At 50.9% G+C, this 20,285-nt stretch overlaps 1 protein-coding gene across 1 annotated transcript in view; it reads left to right on the top strand.

Annotated features, from left to right (window-relative positions):
* Positions 1–6,634: 6,634 nt before the first annotated feature.
* Positions 6,635–20,285, top strand: part of HSPA9 (heat shock protein family A (Hsp70) member 9) — a 373,785-nt gene continuing 360,134 nt past the window's right edge. Inside the window, exons 1-2 of the mRNA XM_086931445.1 lie at positions 6,635–6,911; positions 20,060–20,118. Coding sequence (XP_086787571.1) covers positions 6,822–6,911; positions 20,060–20,118 — 149 coding nt within the window. The 5' untranslated portion in view covers positions 6,635–6,821. The remainder of the gene's footprint in view (positions 6,912–20,059; positions 20,119–20,285) is intronic.

Genomic DNA, 20,285 nt, shown 5'->3' with positions numbered 1-20,285 from the left:
AGAAGAACATAAATATGCCCCTTCCTTCCCACCTCTGGTGATAGGGTTCAAAAGAATAGGTTATATATGTACACCTACCCACATGGGAATGAGGAAGACCTGAAAGCCCCAGGAGAAATAATGATCACCTATCACTCTTTTCCAGGTAATGAACTATAGTCCCCTCCGAGGTGGATTTATGAACAGCACAGTCAGGGGGTCAGAACCGTAGGCTCATTTGTGTCTAACACCCTTTACGTTTCACAAACCACCTAAAATGGGAGTCAGTAATGTACGTTCCTGTAAACAACTAACAAAAGAAAACTGCCCAGCACAAATCAAGTGGAGAAGAACTCGGCTTCAATGCAGATACGTTTCTGCAAGAGAAAGCAGGGACAAAACTTCCTCACAAGTCCAGAGGCACCTAAACCTAGGTGTCCGGCAGGGATAGAACCCAACCCCAAGTCGGATTTCAGTACAGAGAAAAAGTAGTTTTGCAAGTAAGTATACAACACAAGCACCCCCTGAATCGGAGGAAACCTGATACGAAGCTCTCAACACGCGATGTGGGCGCTTCCTAAGCCCCTCCCAAGTAATCCAAGGTACGGTGTCACACTGGTAGAGGCGACACGAATTTCCAAGAAGCGGGATCACAGATACCAATAACACGGGCGCTTCCTAAGCCCCACCAAAGTAATCCACCAGGTCCTATGAACAAACTGCGGGAGCTTACCTCAGCCCACAGCAACAAGTACCGACAAGAACTGGTCACTCGAGCAATCACTCTTGCTCGCCGGGAGGAATAATCGGCAGCGCGTCTCTCCGCAATTGCCGTGATATCCCATTTCCGGTCGCATAGCGTCATTCCTACGCGCAGCGCTAGGAATCATGGGTATTGTAGTTTTCAAGCCCGTTACAGACTCGGGCTGCAGGCAGTGATCTACCAGCGGCCGGGGAATCCTGACAGTCACTGCCTTCTGCCTGCAGCCTGCCTGCCTCGCGGGAACCACTGGACGCTCTCTGCTTGCCGCCGCTGCCCCTTCCTCACCCGCTGACTGCCGCCGCTGACCCGGTCACTTGACCCCCGTTCTCCCGTCGCCGCCCCAGTCTCCTCCTCCGCCTCCAGTCCCGCCTCCCCTCCCTGCCCATTGGCCACCCCGCCTGACCCTCCCTCCCGGCTCCTTATTTATGACGCCCCCTCAGGGACCGCGCAGCGGACGCGCGCAGCGGGAGCGCCGAAGGTGCGCCAAAGGTAAGCCCGTCTGCGCCCGTCCGCACCTGGACCGCGCCCTGCGCCAGACCCCCTGGCCCCCGCGCCCGCCAGCCCCCCCGCAGGACCTACAACTTCGCCACACCCATCGCACTCAACACCGCCCGAGCCCCCGGATGCTACCAAGCATCCCCGCGACACACCCATGGACCCTTCGTCTGCCGAGCCTGCAACTTCTCCTGCCACCGAACCTGCACCGCACCTGCCAAGACTGGAAGCAACAACCACCTCAAGTGCATCATGTTCAACACCCGCTCCATCCACCGCCACGCCGTGGAACTCTGGAACCTCCTCAACACCGCATCCGCAGACGTCGCCTTCCTCACGGAAACCTGGATGAACGCCTCCTCAGCCCCCGACATCGCCATAGCCATCCCGGATGGCTACAAGATCATCAGGAGGGACCGCATCAACCAGACCGGAGGAGGCATCGCCATCGTACACAAGAGCACCATTCGCATCTCGACTGACTCCAGCATCACATTCAGCGCCGCCGAATACCTCCACTTCCAGATCCACACCGGCCCCAAGACGACCCTCAGAGGCACCCTCATCTACAGACCCCCGGGACCGCGTTCACAGTTCTGCGATGACATCACGGACTTCATCAGCCCACACGCCCTCCCCTCCACCGACTACATCCTCCTCGGGGACATCAACTTCCCCCTGGAGAACAACAACGACCGCAACACCACCACCCTGCTGGACAACCTCGGACTCAAGCAGCTGGTCAACACCCCCACCCACTACGCCGGCCACACGCTCAATCCTATCTTCTCCTCCAGCAAGCACGTCTCCTTCAGTCACTCCACCGTACTCAACTGGACAGACCACAGCTGCGTCCATTTCAGCTTCGCTAAGAACACGGTCCACCACCACCCGAAGCAGGTTCCCCTCAGGAACTGGAGCAAGATCACCGCCGACCAGCTCGCCATCTCCCTCAGCCAGAAACCACCCGTCAGAACAACGGACCCTAACACAGCAGCCTGCAACCTCACGCAGTGGCTGACCACAAGTGCTGACGACCTCGCCCCACTGAAGGACCCACTCACCAGACCCAGAAGCAAGAAGGCTCCCTGGTTCACAGACGAACTCAAGGACTCCAAGAAGGCCTGCCGCACCCTCGAGAAGACCTGGCTCCTCAACAAGACCACCGACAACATGACCGCCCTCAAACTCGCCACCCGCAGACATCACCAGCTCATCCGCACCACAAAGAAGAAATCTCTGAAGGAATGACTGGACAAGAACGCCCATGACAGCAAGGAGCTCTTCAACATCGTCAAGGAATTCTCCAACCCCAGCACCGGCAACAACGACATAACCCCCTCACAGGACCTCTGCGACTCCCTCGCCTCGTACTTCCACCGCAAGATCTCCGACATCCACAACAGTTTCAGCGCTCAACCCCCGCACCCACCGGTCGAACCTACGCACCCAGCCGCCATCCTCCAGACATGGACCGAGGTGACCCTTGAAGACACGACAAGCATGATGAACACCATCCACTCCGGATCGCCGACCGACCCGTGCCCCCACCACATCTTCAACAAAGCGGCCCCCACCATCGCACCCCATCTCCGAGACATCATCAACGCCTCCTTCAACACAGCCACCTTCCCTGAGAGCTGGAAGCACGCCGAGCTCAGCGCACTACTGAAGAAACCAACAGCGGACCCGACCGACCTCAAGAACTTCCGCCCCATCTCGCTCCTCCCCTTCCCGGCCAAAGTCATCGAAAAGGTCGTCAACAAGCAACTGGCCACCTTCCTCGAGACGAACGGATCCCTCGACCCATCGCAGTCCGGATTCAGAGCCAATCACAGCACCGAGACCGCCCTCATCGCAGCCACTGACGACATCCGAGCCCTGCTCGACAACGGTGAAACAGCGGCATTCATCCTCCTAGACCTCTCCGCTGCATTCGATACTGTTTGCCACCGCACCCTAGTTCAACGACTCAACGACACCGGCATCCAGGGGAAGGCCCTGGACTGGATCACCTCATTCCTCTCCGGAAGAACACAAAGAGTACGCCTCCCGCCGTTCCGCTCAGAGGCCACCGAAGTCATCTGCGGCGTCCCGCAAGGATCTTCGCTCAGCCCCACTCTCTTCAACATCTACATGAAACCACTAGCTGCCATCGCCCGCAACCACAACCTGAACATCATTTCCTACGCCGATGACACCCAGCTGATCCTCTCCCTCACCAAAGACCCCGACACCGCCAAAGCGAACCTTCACGAAGGGATGAAAGACGTCGCCGAATGGATGAACAGCAGCCACCTAAAGCTGAACACGGACAAGACAGAAGTCCTCATCCTGGGAACATCCCCCTCCGCATGGGACGACTCCTGGTGGCCCCCAGCCCTAGGCACCGCACCCAAGCCAACAGACCACGCACGCAACTTGGGCATCATCCTGGACTCCTCCCTATCGATGACCAGGCAAGTCAACGCCGTCTCCTTATCTTGCTTCCACACACTCCGCATGCTCCACAAGATCTTCCAATGGATTCCCACCGAGATAAGGAAGACGGTCACCCAGGCCCTCATCACCAGCAGACTGGACTATGGAAACACCCTCTAGGCCGGAACAACAGCCAAGCTTCAGAAGAGACTCCAGCGCATCCAGAATGCCTCCGCCCGACTCATCCTGGACGTCCCCCGACGCAGCCACATCTCGAGCCACCTGAGAGACCTACACTGGCTCCCTGTCAACAAGAGGATCACGTTCAGACTCCTCACCCACGCACACAAATCCCTCCACGACCTGGGCCCTAGGTACCTCAACGACCGCCTGACCTTCTACACGCCCACCCGCCAGCTGCGATCGGCGAACCTCGCCCTCGCCGTCGTGCCTCGCATCCAGAGAGCCACCGCTGGAGGAAGATCCTTCTCCTACCTAGCGGCTAAGACATGGAACTCCCTGCCCGCCCACCTGCGACTGACCCAGGACCACCTCGCCTTCAGGAAACAGCTCAAGACCTGGCTGTTCGAGCAGTAGCAGACCCCCCTCCCCACGCGCCTTGAGACCCTTCCGGGTGAGTAGTGCGCGCTATAAATGCCATGATTGATTGATTGATTGATTGCACGCTTTATAACTTGCACGCATGCCACTTTTTCCTCCCGTAATGCGTTTGCTATCTCTTGTATTTTGTTTGCTCACGATTGTCACTTTTACCTCATGTAACACGTTTGCTTTTTCTGTAATTTGTTGTCTCATAATTTTCTCCTCATGTATCAGTACTTTCTGTTCCTATAATTGTGAAGCGCTCTGACACCCCGGGGTAACTGTCTGCGTCACACAGAACATAAAAATAAATAAATAAAACCTAGTGACACCGGTGTCGCGTGCACAGCGTGGACACTGACTGACACTTACTTATAGTTAGTGTCCTGCTGCTGCCCACCCAGCCATGATGTGCACTGGCCACTCTGACTCCTCTGCCAGTGCCTGCTTCATCCAGGCTGCTCTGTCCACTCCTGAGTTGACGCGCCGGCGACGGACACTCCTCGGCCACCGCCGGGCCCCGACCCCCAGAGCGGCCATGCTCGCAGTCCTCCTCCTGGTGGCCAGAGAGAGCCGAGTCTGTCGTCGGCTCTGCTGAGCTTCCAGGAGGTGGTCAAGTACGGCCTGCAGCTGCAGCAGTGTTTAGCGGGGTGCAGGCGGCCGCGGCGGGCGGCCATGGCGCTTGAAAGAGAGATAGCGTCTCGTGCGCAGCCGCACTCTAATCTCCCGCCGCTTCTGCACTTGACTTCCTAGTTCCTCTGGATGTGACGGCACTACCGCGGCCAGCACATCCAGATTTAATCCCGGCCCCCTGGTGCGCCACACGGTGATTGACAGCTCTGAGCAGCTGCAATATCGACTCAGAGGGCAGCCCGGCCCCCCCGCAGACTGTGAGGCATCTGAGAGTAGCCGCGCGCCGCCCGCACCATTTGCGCATTCTGTTTCCAGGGCAACACAGGAGTCGGACAGCAGGCAGCTCCTGGCAGAGACTGAGATACATTGTAGCGCGATGCTCTCAGCTACACAGAGCTGAGAGCTGCAGTCTCAGTTAACTGTTTAGGCACTCGGGCTGAGCAGCACCTCTCTCAGAACAGCAGAGAGAGCCCGGGCACAGGAGCGCCGCTGGCGCGCCTGGCATCGGTCGAAAATACGTGACAATGCATTTCAGTGCGGTGATGCGGATCACCGCACTGAAATGCGTGAGCGTCACACCTATTGCGTGACGCTTGGCAGGACTGCATTTACAAGACCAATAGCTCAAACTTTCCTAATGCGAGACCTATTGCATTGCAAATGTTTGTTCTATTTGTATCTCTTCCCTGTGTGACTTTACAACTTGTACATTTGCAATTTTTTTTCCTGTTTGTATCTTTTCTGTAACTAGTGTAATCCTAAATCCTTGTGTATCGCAACGGGTTCTTTTGTAAAGCGCTCCGACGGCTTCGGGTAATGTTCGCGCTATTTAATTTGCATTTAATAAAATATAATAAACTGGTTGCTCCAGTCAGGCTACCTTTGTCAGACGTCGTTTGACCCGAGGCCTCGACTGTTCTTTATCCTATCCTCCTAAGTCCTATTACATTGTTATCCGTGACAGAGTTTTCCACACTCGTGGAAACCCTGCAGCGGCTTATGAACTGATGCAACACTCGGTAAGAACTCTGCTCATAATACTCAAGCCCATTCAACCTCCGCTCAGACTGTGAAGAATACAAATCCCGCCCAGGATTTGCTGCGCAATATCCATGATCCGCCGCTGACCTTGAAAGGAGGCTGTTCCCGAGAGCTACGCCCCCAAACTAGCCAGAAAGAAGGGAAAAGAGCACTGTATTTAAATTGGAATTTTTATATAAAGCGTTTATTACATCCGACGAGGAAATGAAAAAAAATGCAAATTTGTTTGATTAGAGTGACAAGAAAAGCAAGCAATCACTACATGACATAAAAGGTTTACCGTTTTCTCAGAACACTGACAAGTGCAAATCAAACAGGCATATTAACAGGGCCCGCAATGGGTCCTGCGAGTCTAGCACATATCAAGGAAACCGTAAAAGGACTCGTGAAACCACTCATTTTAGGCTTAAATTGTAAGACTACAAGGATCACTGTCGATAAAAGCTGTGTGCTCGTACTGATTACAATACAAACAATATTTGCAAAACAAGTGAATGCTAAAACCTCTCGCAGGAGAGGAGAAGATCCATACGTGTTGAAAGGGCTACTACAAATTAACAAACGCATGGCCATATATGTCAACATAAAATAGACACAAATAAATTATTCACATCATTAATAATTTGCTAGAAACTACTTCTTATATCTTATATAAAGCAAATATTTTTGTGAAATCTAACATGCACATCGATAAAGAACACCTTTTAAAATGGCCGCCAGGCAGCCTATCTTTTCTTGTCCTTTTCCGTGTCGTGCTCAGGTGCTTCGAGACTTCCAGAACGTGACGTTGTAGGCGGCGTGGGTTGTCCTCGTTCTCTTGCCTTGTGTAATTGTCAGCGTGCTGCTCACTAGCTTCTCTCTCCAAGGTTACCCAGCCGGCTGCACCATGTTCGGACTCCGCATCAGATCTTCCCTCCTTCTAACCAAGTCCCAGAGCATGGGCTATGGTCGCGACATTGGCACTTGTGCCCGTCAGGTAAGACTCTTACCTTTAGGGAGGTGAATGAGGTATTAGAAGTAGTTAGGTACTGGGGAGGCCCCTTTCTTGCCTGTCAACTATCCACACACCTCATTATACGCTATTTGAGTCTTGTTTCTTTTCCCCAAATCTGCTTCTTCATTTTACCTTCCAACTCTGTTTCTGTCATCACCCATCCCAAGACTTTGCTAGGAAAGCGAGAGCTAAAACGATGGTCATCTATAACAGTTACACGGCCCACAATTGAACTTATTTACCGCAACTTGTTTTTTTTGTCTATAGACCCTATTTCCGTTCTGTCGGCTCTGATTTTGTGGACAAGTCTGTTGCTTGCCTTTTTCTGATTTGATTATTTTGACTCCCTCTAACTCAGATTATTTTACCCCTCCTTCCCCAACCCATAGTTACACTATTTTCAAAAAGATGATTTTGTACATGCATAATCGGACATCAGAATATTTACTGCACAGGGACTGCCGCTGTGTAATTATGGTTCAGCTTCACTTTCCATTGAAAGATTAGTTATTTGCCTAAAACTGTGTTCATCGTGGGTGGATTTCCACCGAATTTGGTATTCACTTTGTGTCTACAGCTGAGGTTTGGAATGTCCATTTTGTTGAAAGGGTTTTGATAAAATATGCGTTTTATCGTTTTAGCTTTCATAGGAAATTGTGCCGACAGTTAAAGCAAAAATCTTTGAACAGACATATCCAGACTTGTCAGGGATTTAAAACTTTATTCACAAGGCATGCTTTCCTTGATTTGTGCGTTGATCCGTTCTATAGTTTTTGAAATTTTAACTATTGAAAAAGGTGCTGTGTGGACTTAAAGGGTTCACACTTATGTCTTGATAGTTAACAAAATGTTTTGTGACTTTCTTATAACTTTAGTACCGTTTGACAAATTTGCACTAAATGTTTCAGACATAGCTGGATATATAGTGGGAGTGGTGTGTGTGTATGTATGTGTGCGATATATATATATATATATATATATATATATATCTCAAAACAATACCCTTGCAGGCATAGAGTGACGCATAAATTATGCAAAAAATGAGAGAGCTCTGGGTAGTTCCCAAGTTTAGGTGGAAGGCAGCTCCTGTATAGAGCACCCTCAACACCAGCGACACTCTAAATTTGCTCACCTCAAATGTCTGCTTTGCTATCAAAGTTTTTAAGCATTGGATTAGCACAGTGCTATCCACCTCGAGATAGAAATGGACAAAGTCTTTTGCCATTTGTACAGCAAAGTCTTTAAGCATAGGATTAGCACAGTGCTATCTACGCCGGGCTGTAAAATGACAAAAGCCGTTTACCACTCCAGGCACAATATTACAGCTTTGGATTGGTAAAATACCATCCAAGCCAACCTGAAATGAATAAAAGCAACCCCTGACACGTGTTTTACTGTCATTACAGCGCTTCAGAAGGGAGTCAAAACAATACCCTTGCAGGCATAGAGTGATTTTTTTTTTTTTTTGTAAAACAATTTTTATTGCAGATTCCAATGCAAGCATTACAGTAAATATGCAAGTATGTTTGCGCGGGACCCCAGCTTCTCACATTTCTCCCGGTTAGTATTTACACAGCCTTATAACCCGCATCCCGGAGGCCGGGTGGCGTTTGTCGCAATCAGTGCATCCTCTCCACCACCAAGTGTTGGCGTGTCCAGTGGTCAACCGCTATCTGCTTTTAACTTTTATCAACCAACCCCCCCCTCCAGCATCCGACCAGTGTTTGCTGCGATTCTTGGTATCATTGGCAGGGGTGTGGAATTTATTAAAATATCTACTTGTCCATGGGGCAGGTTGCTTCATAAATCTACTTGTCCTGTAACAAAATCCACTTGTCCCTTTGGTGCCTTGTTGTGCGGCGACAAATTATGGCAGCAATCTCATTATATAAGAGCTCTAATACAGCCTCTCTGATTATGCCAGGGCTCATACCATAGTAGTGTTTGAATGCTAGTAATCCCTTTATTTTGCTACGTTTCCGCAGATCTACATGCTGGGACCGAAGGTAGTGGTAAACAATAGTTCCAGGGTTGGAATGTCCTTTTGAGTCTGTGCAAACCTTAACTTGCATGTTTTAAGGGTTTTCAACAACTCTTCTCTAATCTTTTCCAATACTGAAAAATTTTGGAAATTTACTCCTGACAATGGCAGACGTAAACCTTCTTCCAGAGTTGGGAAAAAAGTGGTTGGAGGGAAAATAAACTTGCAAACACTCAGGTTTTCGCATGAGCAAATCTACACATGCATATTTGCTCATGCTAAAATGCAGTTCACAAATATCTTCTAGGAGTACTATTTCTTGCCCTACTGCTGTAGATTCTTGTGAATTCATGAAAGCCATATAGCTGCCCTTAATGCAAGGACATAAACCAAGGGTGACCTTTGGAGACTTTCTTTAATAATTGGGCCCCAAATTTGTTCGAGTGTTAACCATGACCTTTTGTGTTTATTAAAATGATCTCTCTGTACCGTCTGGCTTCATGTGAGTGAGAGCATTCTGCTCTTTCATTAGGAGTATATTGGCACACAAAGTAGTTTTTTTCAGTGCCAGTAACTAATGTGGCAGTGTGTGCTTTTTTGAGACCCAAAACTATTTTTTGCTTTTGCCAATGTTTGTTATAATGGTGAGGGTCCGGCAGATGTCACATCAATAAGGTTTTACAAAAACCATGCCAAAACAAGTCACGCATTGCCAAAACTAAAACGGTCACCACCATTTCAGACCTACTGGCTTTGCCAATGCTTGTTTATTTTATGTTTTCCAAAATCTTATTGAAACTGGTTACACTGATTTTCTAATATGAATATTTTGGGGAAATACTAGCATGCATCAACACATTTTACTAAATGATGCTGCAGAAAAATGGTACCTGAAATTTTCCAGTAGTTTAGCAAAAAAAATGTTTTCCTACTTTAATTTTTTTAGGGACATTTTATATTGAAAGCAAATAATCATTAATCTTGCTTTCAAGCTTCTGCAAATATTTGCATCTAATCAGAGAGCATTCTGGGAGCATTATGCATAGCCTCATATTGCTAAACTTTGAAACCGTGTGTCCACATTTTTATACTGGAACCACTGTCAGTAGTGCAATCAGAACTTGAATTTACTGAGAGCGCTAAGCCTAATAATAAAAGGTCTCAATTAATGAACCATAAATACATGTTTGACAGCATTAACAAATGCACACAAATATTAACTTAACTGCAGGCAGTGCCCTTCCCTGATCCTTAATGTGGTACTGCAAACTGGCAGCCAAAGGGTCTGTGCTGCAGGGGATTGGGCCTGCTGGTCCCAAGGACAAAATGCACATTACAACTGGTTGCCCTTGACCCCAAACAATATGTCCTGGGCGTCGGGCTATAGGAATTCCACATCCCTGCATTGGGATGCTTCACCCCCCCCCCTCCCTCCCCTCCGGCGTTCTATGGTGTCCTGTGCCTGTGTCCGGTAGCAGTATACTGAAGTGTGTTGGCAATCTACGGAGTTTAGAGTTGATTATTGAGTGTGTGTGTCCGTGGTAGGCGATAGGATCGGCACCGCCTCCCCTGGGACCCCTGGGTCTACTGCTTCCCCTTCCTCTTCACTCTCCACTGCACTATCCCTGAGTGTCTGGACTAGGATTTCCCACGCTAGTGCCGTTTCCTGAGCTTTCTCGTCTGACCCCCGTCGTGCGAGTTGGTATCTGATCGTGCTCTCTGTCGCCGCCCATTTCTGAAACTCGGTCAGCCATTTCCGATGTGTCGGCGCTGTCTTTGATTTCCACCCCCTGGTGAGCTCCCTCTTCGCGATAAGTAGGCCCATGTCTATGAATTTGCTCGTCAGTTTATTCTTGCGTGTGTGCGGAAACCAGTGTAAGAGTGTAGTTGCACTATCATATTGCAGATCCCTGTCTGTGACCTCGTTCAAGGTGTCGCCGACTTCTCTCCAGAAGTCCTGCAGGTGTGGACAGTTCCTCAGCATGTGCAGTAAGTTCGCATCTAATAGCGCACATCTGGGGCACGCTGCGTCCACTGCGCCAAAGTATCGTGCTATTTTATGCGGGGTAAGGTAGGCTCTATGAAGAATGTAGAGATGTATCAATTGGAAGCAGGAGTTTCTGGTGCTCTTCCTGGTTCTCTGAACTAATTGAGCCCACGTCGTGTCCGGGATCTCTCTCTGCTGGTCTGCCTCCCATTGGGTTTTTAGTTGCGCAAGAGGCTGCAAATTGTCCGTGAGTAATCTGGAGTGCAGACATGTGACTGCCTTGAACGTCCCTGCTGCCATCATCGTGTATTGGCACGGCGGCGACGTCGTGGGCTCAAGCAGTCCCTCCCCCCAGTGCGCTTGGATCACCCGTACCACGGCCGCGTGCAGTAAATAGTCCCCTCTCGGGAGGTCGTATTGCTCCTGTAAGGTCTGGTACGGCGTGAGCACCCCGTCAGTATAGAGGTCTTCCACCATCTGCAGGCCAGCCTCCTCCCAACCTTGGAGGTTCGACCAGTCGCCGCCATGTGGTAACGCTGTGAGCATACCCAGCGGGATTTCGGGCGCGTACGGGTGTCCAGGACCAGCTCGCCTTTGCATGCGGTTCCAGCATAGTCTCAGCGACCGTTCTTCCTGGGATAGCCCTCTGAGTGCTAGCTTCTGTTGCAGGGTAATATACGCCAGCACATGGCGGGGGGTGCCAATGTCCCTCTCTTGCTCCGGACCCAGGTATACCCTTGCCACTTCCTGCGTGAAAAATTGCAGCTGGGCAGCCAAATAATAGAGCTCGAAATCAGGGACCGCGAGTCCACCCTCATTCTTCGGGCGGGTCAGGGTCGCCAAAGCTATTCTCCGCCTGCCAGTTCCCCACAGAAAGGACACTACTTGGGACTTTAGGCGTCTAAAGACGCTTCCCGGTATCCACACCGGAAGGGTCCTAAAGAAGTACAACAATCGTGGCAGGGCAATCATTTTAAGCAGAGATACCCGTCCTGTCATGGACAAAGGGAGGGTGGCCCAAAAGGTCATGTTACCCTTCAACGTTCGCATACAGCGGCCTATATTGCCATCCAGTAGGTCTGCGGGCTCATGGTAGATATGCACCCCCAGATAGGGTAGACAGTTCGGCTCCCAGCGGAGCTCGGGACGGGCCAAGGGGCACTGCTCCGCCTTCCGGAGAGGGAAGAGGCAAGTCTTCGCCCAATTAACTTTTAGGCCCGAGACATCCCCGAATCGCGCTAGTAGGTCCTCGCCCCCTCTTCGGCATTGTCCAAGAACAGTAGGAGGTCGTCCTCGTACAACGATATATGGTGGTGAGTCCCGCCAACCTCCAGCCCCTGGTAAGAGTCACCTTTCCTAGCCAGTGCCGCTAATGGTTCCATCGCGAGGGCAAATAACAGGGGAGAGAGCGCACACCCTTGTCTAGTACCCCTATGCACTTCATATCGATCCGATATCCACGCTCCCACCCGTACCCTAGCGCCCGCCGATGCGTATAGCACCTTCGTCCACCGCACATAGCCGTCACCGATGCCAAAACTTTGCATCACCCTGTACAAGTAACTCCATTCCAGGCTGTCGAAGGCCTTCTGTCAATCGCCATTACCATAGGGGCTCTGGCGAACGGCGGGGGGTCCGCCACTAGCCTCAGCAACCTGCGAATGTTGTGTGACGTGTTTCTGGTGGGTATGAAGCCCGACTGGTCCTTGTGGATCAGATCCTGCATGTGGGCCACTAGCCTAGTGGCCAGTATAGTACTCAAAATTTTATAATCCGTCGTCAGCATCGACAACGGTCGGTATGACGCCGGATCAGAGCTGTCTCTACGTGGTTTTATTAAGGGAATCATGATCGCATCGAGTGGGGCAACTCCCCTTTCTCCTTTGCTTCGTTATATATTATTTGGAGTCGTGGGGCTAGGATATCTATATATTTACCATAAAACTCAACGGGCAGTCCGTCTATTCCCGGTGTTTTATTGCGCGCCATTCTCTTTATGGCCCCTCTAATTTCCGCCAAGTCAATCGGGCCCCCGAGGGCTTCAGCTTGTTCCTGCTCTAGGCGTGGTAACTGGACCTCAGACAACAAGGCTTCCATCATCCCGGCCCGATCCACCGGGCCCCCCCTATACAGCCGTTCGTAATACGCTCTAAAGCAATGCAATATGTCCGGCTGGGTGTCGTATGTAGCGCCATCCGCACCTGTCAGGGACAGTATCGGGGTAGCGCCCCTACTAGGATTAGCCAACCAGGCCAGGAGTGTCCCAGTCTTATCTCCCTCAGCGAGTCCCTTAGTTAAGTATGTGTTATAATCAAAACTACGAAGGCACTCCACCGCCACTCGCGCTGCGCATACCCTGTCCTGCAATTCGGGGTGGTTGGGCCGTTGTTTCTCTGCTTCTCTCAGGGCCCGCTCGGCCTTGTCCAAATCATCCACCAGCGTCCGCCGTGCACCCGCAAATTTCCCTATACAGTGCCCCCTCACCACGACCATGAGCGCGTCCCATTCCACAGCCCTGGAGGAGGCAGTCCCCTCGTTCTCCGCAAAGTATTGGGAGATCCTACCTTCCAACGCTCCGCTGAACGGCGGGTCGTCCAACGTGTCTGGGCGAAGCTGCCACGTCGGGATCGGCGAAACTTCGTTCATCCAAGCCAGCGTGAGGAGTAAGGGTTGTGGTCCGAGATCGTGCGTGCCCGGTACTCAGTCCGGGCAACCAACGGTAATACCGACTGGGAACACAGGAAAGCGTCTATGCGGACGTGGAGGTCGTGTATACCCGAGTAGAAGGAATAATCCCTCTCAGTTGGGTGTTGGACGCGCCATGCGTCCGTCAGGTCCCACTTCCCCTGCCAGGTTGATCTGTGTCTCGCTAGTCTGTGAACTGGGGATGCATGCAGTGGCGGGTGTGACCTATCCAAGGTAGTGTCCGCTATAGAGTTGAAGTCCCCCCCCCCCCCCCCCCCCCATCAGCACTGGTCCAGTTAAATAAGAGGCTAACCGCTTGGACAGCCTAGTGAAGTATGATGCCTGCTCTACGTTCGGTGCATAGGCGCTGCAAAGTACTATCTGGCGACCCCTGAGCAGACCCTCGACCGCTACATATCTCCCGTCTGGGTCCACAGTGTGCCTAGTGACCTGGAAGGGAACCCCCGCCCGGATCCAAATTAGTGTTCCCCTGGCAAACGCTGAGTATGTGGTGTGGAACAGGTGACCCCTCCATCTCCTCTGTAGTGCGGCACCCTCTTTTTTAGTTAGATCGGTCTCTTGCAGAAAAGCAATGTGAACCCCTCTGCGGACAAGGTGGGAATGTATCTTGTGCCTCCTCGTCATTGAGTTCAGTCCCGCACATTCCAGGACACACATTTCAGCGAACCCATATTAGCCATCGCCCCAACTTGTTCGATTTAAGTCAATAACAGTGCGCATCCAGACACCATCCCGCCCCCTCCCGCCCCCAACCCCCCCCCCCCCCCCCCCATCCTCCCTCCCCAAACCACACCTCGAGTCACCCCAACATCTCCAGGTCCCCCCTCCCCCAGAACAGGACCCAACTGCAAAGTAGTTGCTCCCATCCAAACTGGAGAGCTAATGTGCTCACTAAATCTTGTAGTCCGTAGTAAACACCACGGAGGCCTTATGGGCCCTGTGGTACGTGAGCTGGCTACTGAACCTTTCAAGCCATGTCCCCATACCCCCCCCGCCCCACAGTACTCAATGCGACTCATAAAAGAAAAGTCTCACAGTGGTCTGTCCCAGTGTTCGTTGAGGCGTCGCCTTCAGGTTCTCGCTCCTCAGAGATCGCGGACAGCTGTCAGGCCTCGATGATTTCCCCTGAGGTCTGAGGCGTGACCTTCGGGCCCCTGGCACCATCCAGCCCCGAGAAGTCAGTGTCTGAGCCCGTGGCCAGGGCTTCCGAGGCTGATTCCCTCGCCGATTGGACTGGCGCCGTTCCCGACACCTCTTTCACTGCCTGCAGCGCTGCTCTCCGTTCGTCTTCCGTTTGCGAGGTCGTCGGCTTTCTGGACCCCCCGGTTGCGCCCACGGAGCCTTCGCGATCGTCTGACTGTGTGGTTCTGGCGTTCCTCCTCAGCCCTAAATCGAGCCCCGTCCGTTCCTGCTTTGTAGGTGTCCCACCAGGCCCATGCCTCCGCCGATGTTTCAAAAAACAGTGCCTTTTCGTCCACTATCACTCGAAGTTTGGCCGGGAACAGCAGCGAGTACTGCAACCCCTCTGTGCGCAGTTCCTTTTTGATAGAGAGGAAGGAGGCACGCTGTTTTTGGGTCTCAAACGTGTAGTCCGGGAATAGCGTAACTTTGCTATTGTCCACTTGAAATGGGCCTGCATCTCTGGCCCGCTGTAGGAGCCAGTCCCTGTCCTTGTAGTGGAGCAGTTTGATGACCACTGGGCGTGGCGGTAGACCCAGACGCGGGGGCCGGGAAGGCACGCGGTGCGCCCGTTCCAGGGTGAAGAAGGGAGACAGGCCCTCCGGGGCAACCACAGTCTTTAGCCATTCGGTCAGGTAGCCCACCATGTCCGTGCCCTCTTTTTTTTCTGGAAGACCCACCAGACGCACGTTGTTCCGCCGACTGCGGTTTTCAGCATCCTCTGCTCTCCTCTCCAGGGCTTGTATCCGCTCCATCGCTTCCGTGAGCCGTCCCTCCATTGATTTATGTGCCGGCACGACATCCTTTAGGGTGTCTTCCACATCCTTGACCCTGTCCGTCAGCTTCGCGTGGTCCGCTCGCAGAAGCCCTAGCCCCGTCGCCACCTGTCCAATATCGAGATGTAGTGCCTCCTTCGTGGCAGCAATGGCGTCCAGTATCCGGTCCTGCATCAGTTGTAGCTCCGTGGGAGGTTGTGAGGAGTCTTCCGGCGTTTCCGTGGCTGGGATCCCATCCCCTTTGGGTCCCCTAGGTTTCCCCATCTTGCACCTTCGGTGCGGGTCCGGGCTCCCAAGGCCGGTCGGGTGGCGACGACGTCCCCTGCAACAGGCAGGCCGTTGGCCTCACGGTGGCTTTGCCGCGAGCCGGTCGTCCAGCGGTGCACCGGCCCGTCGGAACAGTTTTGTGGGGATCGAATCGGGCACTAGTAGTGGGTACACTGCCCTGGGGTCACTCAGGGCCCTTCTGTCTCTTCGAAACCAGGTGCTGGGGGTCCGCGCTGGGTTCCGTGAGGCAGGCTCCGTCTCTACTCCCCCCACTCGGCTCCCCCTCAGGCCCTCCTCACTGTGCAGCAGCGTTGGTGGGCCGGAGCTGCCTCCACCTTGAAGAGAGAACAACCAGGCTCCGAAGCCGGGGTATAAATTTTAGAGCACGTGAATCCGTAGCGGGCGCACCGCCCTCTCCCGGCCTCGGCTCTCTGCTCCGGTGCCACACGGGTCTAGTGCGACGGTGCCGCGGCCGGGCCCAATACTCCTCCGGGCCCCTCACAGATGCAGCACCACTGCTCAATCGGGTCCAGGGACAGTCATCCGCCCATCAGGATCGCTGGCCTTGAAGCCGGGTCCCAAAGTAATCCTCCCGGGCGGGGCCGGGCTGCACCAGGGCAGTTTCTACGCCCGGACCCCTTGAAGAGCCTCCCAAGGACAAGGCCTGCCGTGTATCGTCCGTTTACGGGCGCTCCGCCAGGGCCTGGGACCGGGCAGCACCCACTGGGGTCGCGGGCCTCAAAGCCGGGGCCCAGATTGAGCGCCTCGCGGATGGGGCGGAGCCTCACCAGGGCACCTCCCGCGACCGGTCTTCGCACTGACCTCCGGGTCCGCCGGTACACTGGACAGCCTCAGCCTCTCCCCGGCAGTCCGGCGCTTCGCTTCTCCCCTCTCAAGAGCAGCGAGACCTCAGGGGCGAACTCGCTGCTGTTCTCCGGCGGCCACAAGTCAGGATGCCGCCATCTTGCGCTCGGGCGTCTCGGGTGCTCCTCGCCCTGCTGCGTCCTCTGTGGTAGTCTCTTCGGCACGCCACCCTACCCGGGACAGACCTGGGCGTTGTCTCCGGGATCGACCCGATTTCCACGGGGATCCCGGGTCTAGATCAGGATTAACGGCGGATTATGGGCAGAGGGTCGGGAGCCTCGCTAGGCTGCGACCGTCTTCATCGGCTGCTCGCCACGCCCCCTGCAGGCATAGAGTGATGTATAAATTATGCAAAAAAAGGAGAGAACTGTGTTTAGTTACCAAGTTTAGGTGGAAGGCAGCTCCTGAATAGAGCACCCTCCACACCAGTGACACTATATATATATATATATATATCTATATATATATATATATATATATATATATATACTTTACACCAGCATCTCACATGAGGATGGGTTGAATGCAGTAAGATATTATTTGAACAAACACAGTATCTCTTACAGTCAACACAGTAATATGTTATTGAGTATGCTTGAATTATGTCTTAACAACAATTACTTCCTTTATAATCGGGAGGTTTACCAGCAGCTCAGAGGAGTGGCGATGGGGGCATGCTTCTCTCCCACCTACGCATGTTTACATGTGGGGTGGTGGGAGGAGCATGTCCTCAAAAGAACACTCGCTGATTTTTTTCCCCAATTGTTTGATACATTTTTGGCGATTCATTGACGACATTTGTATGATTTGGAGAGGGTCGTTGGAGTCAGCAAATGAATTTGTCAATAGGATTAATGTCAATGATCTTAATTTACGTTTCACCTCACAGATCAGCACTCACCTTATCCAATTTCTTGATGTAGAAATTTACATTGAGGATGGTGGGTTACATACCCGTTTGCACAGGAAAGCCACAGCGGGCAACGCTATATTGCACGCAAGTAGCTCCCATCCTACCCATCTGATTAGAAGCATCCCCTATGGGGAGTTTCTAAGGATGAGGAGGATTTGCAGCACCTCAATAGACCTGGAAAAATGTCAGAATGAGGCTCTGGAAAGATTTCGTGCTCGAGGGTATGATGTCGCCCTGTTATTAGAGGCAAAAGACAGGGCTAACCAACTGGACAGGGATAATTATCTGGCCTCAATAAATGTTGATGTTACATCTAGTCCAGTTGAGAGGGAGGATGAGACAGAGAGCAATAACATCAGTTTAATAACATCATTTAATGAAGAACACAAAAAAGTGAGAGGAATCTTGAAAAAACATTGGCCCCTTTTGAAGACAGACATTAGTTTAGCCCCACTCATACCAGCTGAACCAGGGGTGGTGTTTAGAAGAGCTCCGTCCATGAGGGACGTGTTGGTCAAATCTAGTCCTGAGGTAGTAATGAAACCTCATCGGATCTCCAACATGCGGCTTCTTTAAATGTATATCTTGCAGAGCGTGCAAGTTTGGTGTAAATACCAGCGAGTACTGCTCTGCTTTTGACCCTAACCCCATTAAGATCAGGGATCATTTCACCTGCCGCACGGACTTTGCAGTGTATGTGCTCCAATGTACCTGTGGACTCAGGTACGTTGGTAGTACAAAATTACAGGCTTTTAACCGCATTTTGCAACACCTACGAGCTGTGGTCAATTCGGATGGTAATTATCCGGTAGCCCGGCATTTTGAATTGGTCCACAATAAAAATCTAAACGAACTGAGGTATTTCATCATTGATGCGGTGCCCAAAAACATTAGAGGGGGGAACAGGGAGAAAGCGTTGAGACAGCTTGAAAGTAAATATATCTTGCTTTTAGATACCAGAATCCCGAATGGATTAAACACGGGGGAAGACCTTTATTGCTTCCTATAGTAGGGTGCAGTAATGGGATCACTGAAATCCTACCTGCCATGTCACCATCTTTTGGGAATCTGTTTGGGCAGGGGCAGAACAACTGATATAAATTTAAGACCCAGTGGACCCGGCTATTTAGTGGAGCTATAAACTCTAGGATCTCTAAAATCATCTGAATGGGTATCCTGTCTAAAAGCATTGGGCACCCCTGTTTGACCCCGTATCTCTCCGAGCTACCAATAAATCATGGAATGGGCACTATGCCATAATGTTTACTATATATCATACCCCTGTTTGACCCCGTATCTCTCCAAGCTGTCAATAAATTATGGAATGGGCACTATGCCATAATGTTTACCATTTGTCATACTACAGGCTGTGTCTAATTTAGTTTTCGGCATTGATAATATTGTCAACGCATTTACTTCTGTTAGTGGGTGGCATGTAACTCTTCATAAATAGAGAATTAATTAACGTGCCATCACCATTGCACTCCCTATATATATATATATGAGTTGGATACTTGGTTTTACCATGCACAATTTTGCACATTAGCACTATTTTGCACCTTTTGAAATAGCATATTTTGCACGTTCCCTGTGAAATGAGACTCTAGTATCAATTTTAGACTGTATATTCAAAATATGGAGAGAGTCAAGGATTTGATTGGCAATACACTTTAATCCATGGGTAACTGTATGGAATGATATATTTTGTAAATAATGTGTAAATATATCAATTTACCTTTCCATGTGTATATACATATATATTAATATGAATTTACTTTGCCTTTTGTATATGGACCTATGTAAGTTGTTAATTGGGTTTTGGACAATATCTTCGATCATGCAGTATTTTTTCTATGTCTATGTTTTGCTTAAGTCTCATTGGGGACACTCACAGTATATAAATTGCACTTATTGGTTCTTTTGGTCATGTGATCAAGGCTGCCGTGTTGCAGCCGAAACGCGTCATGCTGGGGACAGAAGATCAATAAACCACCTTTAATTTGAAAAAAAGCGCAGTTTTGTGGTCTGTACCTACGTTGTGGAGTCGGTGTCCAATGCCGATTAGTAGGAGTTGGAACGGATATATATATATATATATATATATATATTCAAAAACTGACTGACGCAGCATCTATGGGACAGTTGTTTTAAAAATACTGTCATTTTCTGAATTGTCTAAGTAGAACAATATAGGATTTTGAAGTTCTGTCTAACATGACATTTCTCAGTAAAGGTTCCGTTTGTACCTTTTTTTTGACTTTCTGTTTTTGAACACTTCATTTTCGAGAATAGTCAAATTTCCAAATCTTTTATACACCTCCAGTATGGGGGTGTAAAGTTGGGAGAGAGGAATACTATTTAGTTGTCATTTCTTGAAGTGGATAGTATGCGTTTGATGATTCTATAATGCTGTGCCGTATCGCAGCTTAATAACACACGTTTTTACTTTGTCTGCAGACTAGCTGGAATGGATTTAGCCCAGAGGTCATCAGATCAGTATCCAGGCGGAATTATGCGTAAGTAATGCTGAGAATGTAATAGTGGACGTTTCATGTGTAAAATAATATAATGTGAGGAATTAAACATTGCACTTTACCAGGGAATTAAAATCGTGTGGAGGCTCGTGGCTTTTATATCCACTGCTCAAGCAATCGCAGTCCACTTGCTTTATAAATATTTTACA

Source organism: Lissotriton vulgaris, chromosome 7 (genome assembly GCF_964263255.1).
Source record: "Lissotriton vulgaris chromosome 7, aLisVul1.2, whole genome shotgun sequence".
NCBI lineage: Eukaryota > Metazoa > Chordata > Amphibia > Caudata > Salamandridae > Lissotriton > Lissotriton vulgaris.
Note: the sequence above shows the minus strand (reverse complement) of the source record. Positions and strands in the feature narration are given on the sequence as shown.